Consider the following 14,083-nt stretch of genomic DNA (forward strand, 5'->3'; position numbering starts at 1 on the left):
CAATTGTAGAACCGTAAAACGTCATCAACGCCATGTTTTCGACATTACCTATGCCTGGCTACATACGGAGGACCAGTAGCCCCTAAAATGAAGGGAATGTGGTAAGCTTTGCAAGCGCCAGGCAAGCATAAATGGCTTGCTGCTTCCTGGCGGTTCAGCCAATGAGCGGATGTAGTTCCTTCGAATCATTGTTGCGACCGCTGGTGTTCCGACGTACGAGCCCGTAGCCATGTGGGGTTTGCCGTAACAAGCGGGCGAGTTGTTGGTTGGTGTTAATATTGGACAGGTATTGAGGCGCTCCGTCGAACACACAATAAAAACAATACGCAGACAAGAAAATTAAATGTAAAGGAAGAGAAATGAAAAACAGACATCACAACGCTTCGCGTACAACCTAATGTTTTATTTCAAGCAAATGGTGTTTAAGTAACTACTCAATTTCTTGCACCTGCCGCGGATGCCTAGTGGCTTAGCATTGCGCGGTTGAGGTCGAGTTGACGGGTTCGATTGCAGCAGCATTTCGATGGGAGCAAGAAACGCGAGAAACTCTTATACACTTAGATAAAGGTGGAGTTTAATTAAAGAACGCCAGGAGGTCCAAATTGTTCCAGACTCACTACGTCGTGCGTTATAGTCAAATGGTTGTTTTTGCACGGAAAAACGCAGGATCTTTGTTTTTAACCCTTTAACAGGTAGCTCAACAATATTGTTGACCTAACAAAAGCATCTGCAAACACTAGACAGATCCAAATGTTAGTCTGCGCCTTTCATTTTACCTTTATTTATGTACCTGTTCCACATTCTTTCAAATGCGATTTTTTTCCCTTTTTTAAGCTAGCCCATACTTAACTCCAAAAAGCTACATTTCAAGAACACACATTGAGCTTGCCATAGCATGTGCCCAAGACCAATTCTGGACCATATATTTAGTTTTAACCAAGCGGTCAACAGTAATTTTGACCTACTATATCTCGCTTAGTTTTTAGAGAAACCGTTTAATATTCCAATTAGTATGCATTTGAGCAAAGTGACCAAGAACTAAAGCAATAAAATCATTCTAGGTTCGGTCCGGTTTAAAGCAGTGTCGCCACTTGGCTAATTTTGCGTGTTTTCTGGCCTACCATGCGCTTTCCACGGCAGGATATATTTTTTTTTTGCCTTTGCGGAAGGATAATTTCATGTCTCGGCTGAAATGATTTATTCCCTTAGTGGACGTTTATGTGTGTGTGGTGTTTCTTGAGGACGCCACAGACGCGTATTCCAAGATTGTCCCACTATACACTTTGTCAACTTTCGCGCTGTACAAGTGAAGTGCGGAAAAAATTATTTACGTCTGACGTAGTCCACTGAAAATGACTGTGCGGAATGTTTTAGCATAATTATTCGTATTGGAAGTCACTACGGGAACACGACACTGCACCGATGTGGCACCTTCCGGTGTGGTGCCGGCTGTCAAAAGCGGCGATCGAGCTCAATTGCGCATGCACGTCCCATCATTCCTGACGGCCTGTCATGGTGCTTTTCTTGTCGACGTACGCTGGTAAGTAGCTATATGTGCTTACGCAAAATCTGTTTTACAGCCGAACTTCCGCGAAGCCGTATCTTTGTGCTCCAGACCTTTACGTGTTTCCTGGTTACTACCTTTTCCATCCTTCAACAACATGTTAGCACTTGCATGAGATTTGAAAAGCACACCTTTGCGTTCTCCAGCCGAATTTCAGCGAAGCCGTATCTCTGTGCTCCAGACCTTTACGTGATACCGCCCGCTTCATTTCGTATCGCATGCGGCGCGTTGAAGCGCTTGCTTGAAGCGCGACTGTTCTGGGCGCATTTTCACAAGGCTGTTCGTACGTAAGATATCTGCATAAAATATGTAGTACCTTCAATTATTAGTAGAATCTGCGTCACTCAGACGAGGAAAACGAAAGGTAGAACAAGTTAAACGCAATCCTAAGCAGTCTTTACTACTGCTGATTGTTTTTCGGAATCGAATGGTGTTCTGTTTACCTGACACATTAACGAAAACAAAGAGCTACATCAAACTATGCACGCACAACATGGCGGAGACATTTATGTGCTAAATACCCTCAACGTGTCTTTTTTTTGTTTTCCAAAATGCACCCGCGCGCAATTCTTTCCCCCTCCGTTATATATCTTGGTTCCCGTGTGTGCGCGCGCTTTCTGCGTTTTGCTATTTAATTAGTGGCCCTTCAATTATGCTCATTTTATGAGAAGTCATGCTGGTATTCATATTGCCAAAATGCGCCCTTTTGTTCGTCGCAGAGCATAAACCGGGGACTCTTTTTTTTTACTCAGTCGTTGGCTGATGGTGAGCTCGCGGACGCACCCGCCATCCCGCGTTCATCACTAACTGGGTGAGAACAGCGATCAGAACCTCCCTCAGTAATGAGCTCCCTCGGTGGCAGTCAAATTTCGGTCTGCCGATACGGTGGATCCCTATCACTCGCCGTTCGAGGTATTGTTTGCCACGAGGAACCCCAAAAAGCTTCACCCCCCCCCCCCTGGCAATGTTATTCGAACATCCAACAGCACAGCAAGTCGGCATCATCCTGCAGCCGAGCGCGTCTTTACAAATGTAAAAAGCCTACGCTCACGCACATAGCACATGTGTCCCGGTGTTTCTACGCTCACTAATGGCGCCGTTTTCCCTCGATAGCGAAAGCCGCGCGGGTTATTTGTGACGTGCGAAGCCTCGTCCAATGGGAGAGCGGAAAACGGCGAAGAAGTCAGGAGAGTGGTAGAGGGCGGGGAGAAAATTCTCCTTTCCTATTTGAACAATGGTTTGCGCTACGTTTGGAACATACAGGGACCTTAATGTTGAGCACCAATATGCGTTTGGTAAGGTACAACTACTGGGGCCTTAGTGGGTTATCTCAAACAGAACCTGCTCGGTTCCCACTATGGATAAACATACTCCCAAGCTACGCCTCTCTGCACGCCGCGAGTGTCTAAATTACTCTCCGATTGTGTCATACGCAGCATGAAAATAGCGCCATATGTGCACTCGACAAATGGATAAACGCGTAATGGCTCCTTTACGCATAGTAGAAAACTTTGATACACCTTTGATACAAATGGTGGAGGCCCTACGGCGTAACCTCGCAATCGTAATCACAACCCATTCCTAATGAGCGCCCATAGTGAAAAGAGGGGGGAGTGAATTGTCATCCCTAAGCTTTGCTGTCCGAGGCTCGTCACGATATTAGAGTGTTTCAGCTGAGCCCTTGATGTCCGCTCCGCTCAGACCGGCATATGCTAGCGAATGCCACACAACCGCTAAGCGGGAATGCTATTGCGCTTGCGCACAACACTCATACCAGCAGTAGAACGAAGACCACATCCCTCGCTCCGCTACAAAGCCGACTGAGCGGAGCGTGACAGCGTGTTTGGCCTCTTCTTCGTTTTGCAGCCGAGTTGATAGCGTGTATAGCTCGCGTCTCGGCAAGACGCGCTTATCAGATGCGAAATCTACGCAGTTCCCTGCAGTATCTCAGAGCGTGAAATCTCCGGATGAGCACTGGTTGGTGTTTGGACGGAATATAACGAATATACTCTGTCTGACGCGACCACTCCCGCTCGGATTGACCAATGTACTGCCCAGTTATGCCTCTCTAAACGGCGAGTGGGAGGCTAAATTCAGCTACTATTGCATTATGCGTGGCGTAACAATGTACACGGTACAAGTACTATGGCATAGCGGCTATTTTTATCTACATAAGGATATCAAAGCAAGGCGCATCCAATATGGTTTCAAATATTATAATGATAAGGCTATAACAAGCTTTCGTTACATGTGGTTTTAGCAAGCGGGCCCCTCTGACCTGTTTTAAAGGCGTTTCACGTCAAAACTTGCGCCAGTGATACAGATTCAATGTCACTTTGTGTTAGGACATCGATTACGCATACTTGCATACTTCAACAATTATAACAATATTGTATAAGCAGTCTGTGATTACATGGGCAAATAAAAAAGAATGGACACCGCATAGAAAGCACAAATCAGCAACTTTATTTTGGGTGACAGCGGCTATATTCATGGTGTTACCTACATGTTTTACCTAAAAGGCAACACAGCACTTGAACATTTGTGAGGTGCTGGCTTGCCTCTAGAGCAGGTTCACAGGAATGCATCTATTGCTATTGAGCTTATCATCACGTCGCATCTAGCGTACTGAGAGGCTACATATGCTAGCACCAAAAGTAGTGCTAAGGCGAAAAACGCGTGCAACACAAGCGGAGTCAGCTGACCAGCGTAGTTCATATGACCATGGCAGACTGCTAAAGAAACAGTAATATAACAAATCGCAAAAATAATCTTGTGTCATTCAACACTTTAGCAGTTGTTTTTGTCTAATCTTTAATTTGGTAGACTACTTGATACTTCTTTTTTAGAAATCACAATAAAAGTTGCAGGGTTCTAGTTCATGCTGACCAATCATTTTTCAAATAGTTTTCTCGCAACACATTGACAGAATTACAAATATGAGAACATCTACAAATACAATAAGTTACGCTAGCAGCAATGTCTAATTATGTCATAAAACATTTACCGCTTCCAGTCTAGCTGTTACCTTGTACTTAGAGCTTGAGAACTGGTTCGATATAGGTATTTATTTATACATCAAAATAATTTCCAACAGCTGTGACTCTTTGGGCGAATATGTATGGCGTAAGTAGTTAGCGCTATTACGACAGCAACAGCAACAAGACAAAAGGATTCTGTATTTTGTTGTTCTGTCACCGGATTTATTAGTCTTAAGGATTCAGACAATGTTTTATAACAGTTTATAAAGAAATTTAAGCATTTTGGGCAAACATACTATCCAGTACATTTACCGCGGATGAAGATACCGCGCAGTGCGACTCCAGGGGAATCAGATATATGTGGTTTGTCTCTATGCGACCCCACTGCAAAGTCCACCTTGCCACACGCCTCTACACCAGAGCATGTGATATGCAAATTGTTATTATTCATCGTGCTCTTGAGAACGCATTCTTTCTGTTTCAGTTTTCGAGCAGAGTAGTTGTGATCAGTGATATTATAATGGAAGTTCTCTATGCAATCCCTTGGCACTTGTAATGCGACGGTGAAAGAGTCATTTTTGATAGTTACTAACTTCAGGTTGGTCACTTCAGGAAGTCCTGCGAAAATATTATGAAAAAGTGATCAACTTCCGTTCCTTGTCAATTAGGTGGGTCAAGAAAAATATCTGAAAACATTTTCAGGGTTCTTTGTGAAGACATTTGAAGCAGTGATTGTGGACTTCCTCAAGGCAGATGAAGGTGGCAAGCACACTAACAGCCCTGGATCTTTAAGGAACTGCTTCCTCGAAGATTTCAAGCGTAGCTCTTGCCGCTTTACACAACATAGCACATGGATCTTGTTTACGGGTAACTTTAACAGGCCCTAGTGTAATGAAAGATGGCATGGGTAAAATAAATTCTCAATGTCTCCATAGGATCAGTACACTCCAACCGATGATAGCGTAATCGTGCATACTTAGGCACAGTTGCCGAGAAGCACATGCTTTCCAACTTTTTTACACCTTTGTTGTGATTGCGAAAAGTTAAAGAAACCCACATACCTGTTCCAGGAATAAGGACATTTTTTAGGGTAATTCCAGGTGACGCAAGTTCCGGAGGACCTCTGGTGTGTGTTTTCACTAGGACACTAATGCTGGTGCACGTGTCGGATTTGGTGCAGGTGACACTCGTCTGCCTCGGATTAATAGCAGCGCCATTGTTGCATGACACCACGCTGTAGAGCCTGTCGCCAATGGTGCCACTGCTGTGGTCTGTGACCTCTACCGTGTAGTATTCTACGCAGTCTTTCGGCCGTTCCCAGGTCACAGCAAAAGAGGTGGCAGTAATGTTTTCCACCTTCAGATTGGACACCTCAGATGCAACTGCAAAACGCATGTACAACCATGTAAGAATCAAAGTTCTTATAAGTCGTAAAACTAGCTCTGAAATTTATAGTGGTCGCCAACTCTGCTTTATGAAGGACACAGGCTAAGCCTTGCAGTATTCACCTCTCAGACACTAAAGCACTTCCACGAATAACACATATTTCCGCAATAAGTAGAAATTAGTCCTAAATTGACGACCCCGCTGGCTGGCTTTATTTTCCCCTCTTTCGAAATTCACTATCGATGAATTGCTCGAAACGCTTCATCAAGAAACAATAATGAAGACTGCAAATAACTTGCGTGTATACTAACAGTTATGAAATCACGACGCTTCAGCCTGTCACCGACATAACCAAGCAGAGAGGGTTCACTGCTTGGTAGCCATAAACACACAGTACCATAAAATAACGAGTGGCATTTTCATGCATCTTGATATGCAGTTTATGTTGCCTACGCTCGCACGAGTTTTAAACAGAAATACTGCGGCGAGCAGTGCAAAATGTTATGAATATACATATTGTTCTTTATTCTATGTAATTTATTTCTTCATTTGCGTCTCAGTAATCAGATACACTTGAACCTAAAATTTTCAGGATTTCTTCTTGTGGCATTGGTAACATGGGATATTATTTTGTAAACAAAGAATTAGACTGTTTGCCCGGCTCACAATCTGCAACAACTTGATCCACTTAGTAGAAGCAAAAATAAAAGTTAGCTTTGCATGTGCAGAAATCGGGGAATGGAATTCTAATCAAATACCACAGAAGTGAACCGTCGAATATCCAAACAAGGGGTGCATATCTTCTCATTCATGAAGTAAAAAAGCTAGAGCTATTGTGGGAGTCTTGTGTAAAAAAAAGAAGACTTAGTTGCATAACTCGAAGCATGTGACGCCGTTCAGAACTGCATTTCGTTTTATTTATTTATTTATTTATTTATTTATTTATTTATTTATTTATTTATTTATTTATTTATTTATTTATTTATTTATTTATTATTATTATTTATTTATTTATTTATTTATTTATTTATTTCAAGAAACACCTAAAGGCCCTCACAACGAGGGTATTACATAGGGGGTGACAAAAATTGTATGGCAATCTAGAGAAGGAATAGGCAACAAGAATAAAATGTGGCAGCACAGCAACAATCAATGAACCATAATGAGAAAACGCAACATAATAAACAGAACACACACACACACAAAAAAAGAAAAATCAAACATTGCGGTAAACGGAACAGAACTAGAAGAAAAGCTATTTATCACATTCATTTTTTAGAAGTTCTTGAAATTTCGATGTGTTTATTTCAGTTGCGATTGTAACAGGCAGCTGGTTCCACTCAATAATGGTTTTGGGTATGAATGATTTCGCAAAAGATGAAGTGCGGCAAATGATGCGTTTGAACTTGAAAGGATGGTCACGGCGGGGAAAGAAGGCCGATGGTGATTGAAAGAAATCGTCATGAAGCAACGGATGATGGTAAATTTTGTGAAAAAGAGTTAAGCGAGCAAGTTTGCGACCATGGGAGAGGTTAACAAGACCAGCACGAGCTTTTAACGCCGGGACGCTAGTGAAACGTGAGTAATCTGAAAAAATGAAACGAGCAGCACGGTTTTGCAGGGATTCGATGTTATCTATGATGTTATCTATAACTGATAAACAACTGAAAGGAAAATGCGTTTAGCATCCGTCATCACAATTACACTAAGGAGACGATGCAACAACATATCAGACACACGTAGAGCGCCATGCTCATTCAATCAAAAAAATATTGAAATACTACATCACCTCACACGGTTTGCATCTGCATCGTCACCGCCAACATTCATGGTGTACAACATAAATATGCAACATTTAGGTTGATGTAGTAGAGTTGCGATCTGGGTCAGTTGGTAGATATTCTCGAGAATTTAAACCAGTCAAAAGACGAAGGACAGAAAAGAGACGTGGCACACACAACGACTGGACTATAGGGTGAATCGCGTTCATAATTTTTTTATATTGGCTTGCCTGTCACTGTACTCATGCCTCAAGCTATGATAAATATCCTGGAGTGTGTATTGCGTTGTATCCGAAACTTCTGCAATCACCCGGGAAAAGGTTTCGAGTGATACAGTAATAGATAGTATGGTTCATAAATTGAACAAATGCTCCTCGCCGTCCAATCTTTACAAATAAAAAAACATTTAGACATCTTCAGTTCCACCCTTAGGTGCGCTTGATCTGTAATGATGTTCAGACGTTTCTTGCCCTCAATGGTGGCCGTGCTGATTAGAAATGCTCAATATACGCGTAGCCTCAATAGCTCGATCACTATTAAAGCTGGTGGCTGTTTAGGCGTATTTGCTTCTTGTAGGACGCAGAGCGACATTGTTCAGTCATCCACAAAGATGGCTATACGAAGCCATTAAACGTGTCAATCACTGTTTAAATGTCCAGGTATTTTAGAAACAAATTACAAGAAACAAAAATACTTGCAGAACACAATGAAGAAACATTTTCTTCGTTACCAGATATGTGTAGTGTACCTAGTTTTGTAAGATACGCTAGACACACGTACGCAGTTTATCATGTAACGGGGCCGTTTTCACCGCATAATCGTTGTTCCACTATTCCAATCAGATCGGCTTAAAGAGTCGCTGAAACCTGTAAGAATCCTCCGGTATGGAGCACCCTTGAGAAGCTAAATACCATCCGCAACATGTAGATTGGATATTTCGTATATTTGCACAAATCAGCACACTTTCTAAAAAAATGGTCCTTCATGGGAACATTTAAAAAAATTATCCACCAATATTATTTGATTGTACAACAATTTAGATAGATATTACAGACAATGCAGTTATGATATAATCATTTCACATTCGACAAATATTTCTCTAAATAAAAGGAAGGAGCAAATAAATGAAATCTGAGCTCATTTCTGCAGTAATCGCTCAGTTCAGTTAGCATAAACGTTTTTTTTTCAGCAGTGTGGCGTTGAGTGCGACAGTAAACTTACGTTAATATTCATCAAAAAGCATTTCTAAAATCTCAATATCAGATTGAAATATACGAAGTCAGCTGGAAACTAAACGACATTAACGCAGGAGGCTAAAATGCGAATCACAAACCAATCACACCTTGTTCCTCTAAGTGGCCAGAACGTGCCCTACCTTTGCGATCCGTTACAATGAATGTTCTGACGCTAGCAGAGCTTCGCGCAGGTGGTCCATTGATGTGCGTTCGCATCTCAAACGCATATGTGGTATAAGGCTCAAGTTGGTTGCAGGTTATTTCAGTCTGGTTGGGGTGAATAATTGTGCCCTTTGCGCATGAACCAACAATGACGGGTACTGGAGGTTCAAATGGATTCTCGATATCACTTAGCACCACGTGGTAGTAGTCAAAGATGGCCATAGTCATGTTCCAGGCTACAGTGAAGAAGCGTTCTCCATGCTTAACCACGCGGAGGCCAGTAATTTCAGGAGGGGCTGTAACGAAGGACATGAGAAAGAGTCATTTTCCTGTTGAAGAGCATTTCGCGAAGTGGTCCAACCGAGACAAAGGTTAGCAGGAAGACGGAAGTTTAAAGCGATTAACAGTGGTAGACCTAGTGTCACTTGAGCCCACGTTGCGACGAGGCACATTTTCTGCACCCCAAATAAGATAAGTCACTCTGCCGAAACGTTAGCTCCAATGACATTCTTTATCAAAATCCTGTTAATCAATTATAGAAGTAGGGCAGTTCAGTGAATAACTGTCTCAACATTTAGCGGTGTCGTTTCATCCGGGTGGAAGTCATACAAACGGTATATAGTTCCGGGTACCAACGAAGGGACTTCGCTTGCCGCTGTTTCGATACTTCAACAAAAAAAAAAACGCAGTAATGATAGCGAGAAAACTTGCCCTAAATATTCTAATAGATCCCACAGTTCACTACTACCCAGGATCGACATTGCCGTCTATTATGGGCCTGAACAACCTAAACATCCTTAATACGCAGTTCACTTTATGCAGCCGCACAGGAAATCGGATCATGTGTTTTCGAAACAGAGCAATACTATTATCTTTTTACATAGTCTACTGGTCCCTGCCCGCCCTTGCATTGTATTTTCTGAAAATTAGAAATCATGGAATTAAGGAATCCCAGTTTCACCCGATAGGCGAAGCCTCGACTACGATAGCAAACTAGAGGACAGCTTTATAAAGTCACAAAAACAGTTTTAACGGCCGTATAAACTTGTAAACATGGGCATACTAACTCAACTAACAAGCATGGTGGCACGCGTACACAAGCAAACATGAACGCATCTCGTTTGACGACCGTGGACACTCGCTGTCAAAACGCTGTAGTGAGTAAGCGCAGCAGCAGCAGCGGGAGAATTGACCTTCGTCCCGCCGCTCCGATCAATGCCAACAAAGCCGCGAAAATGGAGCGCAGGGAGGACCGACTCTACCCCCGCCACTGATGGCTTTTAGGATCACCCGTGGACTTTATACGGAACCTCACGGCGACGGCAACGGTGACGACGATGGCAGACAAATGCGCCTGGAGTGGCCATATTATTGCTATCGCAATAATAAATTTTATTTGGAGCAGAGCAGGTTCTCATGCCGATATTTTATAAAGGCTTTGTGTGCATTTTAAGGCCATGTTTTCCCAAAGTCAAGTGTGTCAAGAGCAGTGCCTGTCAACGACTTGGACTTTAATTATAGCGTTCCCCTGTGCATTATCAATTCATCCACACTCTCAGGACGCGCTTTTCCGTATTACAGTGCAAGAATTATGGTGATAATATTTCTTCTTTTCTGTGTCGATAATCTTTTAAAGAACCCATGTTGTATAGAAAATCCCTTCTTCACTTCCGTTGCACCTCTCCTCACACGCGATCTTACGCCGCTCAGTGGTGAGCAAATATATTCAGCTTAACGATAATTTCATTAGTTTCACGACTACGGATAGCTTATCTATGCACAGGGTCACTCTAACCAAACCCAAATTTTTCCTAGAATGCACTTACCAATAAACGCTCGCGCCATATTTTCCCATATTTCTCGCACATTTTTGATGAGACGGGTGTCTGCTATCATGCCGTCGTACGGTAATGTTACTTCGAATAAAAATGACGTGTAAAATAGGCTCACGGGGGAGCCTGTCTACGTCGTCGTACAGTCAACTATTGTAGTGAAATTCGTCAAGAACGAAGGACTAAAACGGTCTGAAATTCACGCTAGGTTTTAAGTTGAGCATACTAACCAGATTACAAGCCGAAGCACAAGATTTGAGAGGTGAAAACGGTTTCGAAACGATCTAACATCAGTAGAAGACGATGTTAGATGGACTGCCAGCAATGCCTTGACGATGATAACACAAATTTTTACGTTATTCTATCCGGGTATAGGGACCATGAGCAGGTATCACTGCTGTGAGGGCCTCCTACGCGTACACAGTGGACTCGGGAAGAAACAACTTTGCTCGATTGACATAGTCGTTCTAATTATATGAAAGAATGCGGGTCAGAATACCATGCAGTGCACACTGCACGTTTCGCGAGAGCTCAGTGATGGGGCACTGTACCTTCCACCATGCAGTCCCAAACTCTCGCAAGTGCCTATTGTTTGTTTGTATTACGAAATACTGGGATACCAACGCTTCAGCAGTGGTGATGAAGTCAAGCAGCGCGAGGTCAAGGCTTCGACACTGCACGAAACCTTCCTATGCTGCTGACACCCATGCGCTACCAAAAGACGGCATAAATGCATCCGTTTTAGAATGGATTTGCTCGTGCAGTGATACCACTTTCGTGCGTTTAAGCTCGTTTCGCAGTTCCATAAATTAAAAAGAATTGAGGCTTTAAAACGAGAACCCCTTGTGTTCAAACAAATACTTTATCATGTAACCAAAAGAATGCCATGAATTATTATGAACGCTTCAGTGACAAAATAAAAACAAGCTGGTTCGGGGTCTCATGACTAGGTTGAGCACTAGCACAGTGATGCAGCTGAAGACTAAACATTCTACAAGAATCAACTGCAATTGTGAGCCATTGAAATATCAGTATCTCCACATTGCAGATGCTAATTTAGAATATGCCACACAAGAAACTTACCAGAAATTTCAACGTCCTCTGCATTTGAATATGACTGAAAGGGAATGTACATGTGTAGTAACGGCTACACCCAGGTATGACATCTATAAAAACGTGCACGTAAAATTGCACAAACGCTGAACTCGGCGCAGTGATTATGCATAAGAAAAGCAAGATTGCATCAGCATGAATATTTCACCTAAGTATTGAGCATACAGGTTCTCTTATTCGTGCATTAATTAGAAAGATGCTCCGCAATGTATACTTGCCGCGAACGTGTTATAAATTATCATTTCACAAAATTATCTCATACGTTAGTTTTGACTTAGAAGCCTGGAATAGAGCACTGCACGGGCCGATTTTTGCAGCCCGGGGCCCAGGCCCGGGCCCGTTTTTACATTGGGCGGCCCGCCCGAGCCCGATCAAAACTTTTATGGCGAGACCCGGGCCCGGCCCGGGCCCGGAAATAATCTACGTTACCCACCCGGTCCGGCCCGCTACCCCTTTACCTTAGGCCCGAGCCCGGCCCGAGCCCGGCCCGAGCCCGACTCCAAACCGGCCCGAACCCGGCCCGAGACCGAAAAATACATGTTTTTCAGAGTTGAGACGCCCGAGAATAACTCGCTGCACGTTACATACGCACCACCAGAAAGCCCGAGCCCGGCCCGGGCCCGCGTCAAAAAACCCGAGCCCGACCCAGGCCCGGGTCAAAAAGCACACGCCGTGCCCGATCCCGGCCCGAGCCCGTGAAAAAACTGCTCTACCCGGCCCGGCCCGGCCCACGGGCCGGGCCGGGCCCGGGCTTTCGGGTAAGCCCGAGCCCGTGCAGTGCTCTAGCCTGGAATAGTTTTTTGCTTCTGTCGATTGAAGAAAGCACTCAGCTCTGCTTCTGATCCTCTCTAGGCCTATCTACGTCAGTTATTTTTAACATCGCAATGACTTCACGTCGTTTCTCAGAAATACATTATCAACTCCATGATCATCTAATTTACCTTCTTTAGTGGTTCAATAGTAGGATGTGTGCATGTACTGCTCATGAGAATAAACATCACGCTTCTGCAACTTTCATGCTTGCTTCAACTGAAATCATTTCTTTATTTCCTCTAGATGAACTAAAACATTTCTTCATTTCCTTTCAAATATTATTAAAAACAGCTAGCAGGGCTCATCTCGCTGTCGTATTCCTTTTTTAATGAAGGGTGATTTACACATGTAGAACTTGTATCCACAGCAACCCGTGTTTTTTATGTCCACTTAATATCTACGCTTGTGTCAGTGTTAAGCACAGTTGCTCTTTTCTGCTAACGCAATTTCATTTCACAGACCCATATTATTGTACGATGATGCCGTTTCAGTCTTTGGGAAACGAACGCTTGTACTTCCACAAGTTCACCCCTGAGAAAAGGAGTAATGTGGGCATTTCTTAGTGACTTCTTCGTTGGCTGCACATGTTCATCTCATCGGCTTCGTCGTCTTCATCGCTTGTGGGGACTCATCTTGAGATCGATCTGTGCCTCGAGTGTGATCGGTCCGCCGCGTCTTCGGGGCGTATTAAAGGTCGGGCTAACGCTACGTCACAGTACTTTCAACGGATTAACCTTCACCTCGATTTTTGATCTCGGGTCAATCGCTGAGGCTATGTGAGTAGAAGAGTGCTTTAATGTACCATGTCAAATTTCGCTTCTCTATCTGTGCAACATTACTGGGTGTGACAGTTTACACCCTTTGTAGTCCGAAACATTTACCCACTTTCCGGCTGTCCCGGTCCGAAACTATTTTGCCAGTTTATAGCGCCGCGATGAAAACTACAAACTGTGGACGCAAAACTCATAGGATATTTATTTTTCTTTTGCATTCTGCAGGCAACTCCTCTACCAATATTTGAGCAGCATGTGATGCGGCTCGAAGCATTTTTCTGGGTGCAGGCCAGTGTTGTTAATAATGCAGGTTTTGCAGAAAAACAGTTTCCCTCCTGCATCCGTTTGTTTTTCGATCGCTACAAACAGCACAGTCTTTGCTATTTCAGCCTGGGAGCTTGTAGATGAAATGGCTCCTCCCATCTAGCCTTTCCTCGCAATCC

At 43.4% G+C, this 14,083-nt stretch overlaps 1 protein-coding gene across 2 annotated transcripts in view; it reads right to left on the minus strand.

The window, feature by feature from the left end:
* Nucleotides 1–3,915: 3,915 nt before the first annotated feature.
* LOC119463457 (tenascin-R-like) overlaps nt 3,916–14,083 on the minus strand; it is an 88,712-nt gene continuing 78,544 nt past the window's right edge. Inside the window, exon 8 of one of the 2 annotated variants that reach the window (XM_049656655.1) lies at nt 3,916–5,163. In XM_049656655.1, coding sequence (XP_049512612.1) covers nt 4,841–5,163 — 323 coding nt within the window. In that variant the 3' untranslated portion in view covers nt 3,916–4,840. The remainder of the gene's footprint in view (nt 5,164–14,083) is intronic. The other variant, XM_049656656.1, reaches the window with a different exon arrangement.

This window comes from Dermacentor silvarum, chromosome 9 (assembly GCF_013339745.2).
Source record: "Dermacentor silvarum isolate Dsil-2018 chromosome 9, BIME_Dsil_1.4, whole genome shotgun sequence".
Taxonomy (NCBI): Eukaryota; Metazoa; Arthropoda; class Arachnida; order Ixodida; family Ixodidae; genus Dermacentor; species Dermacentor silvarum.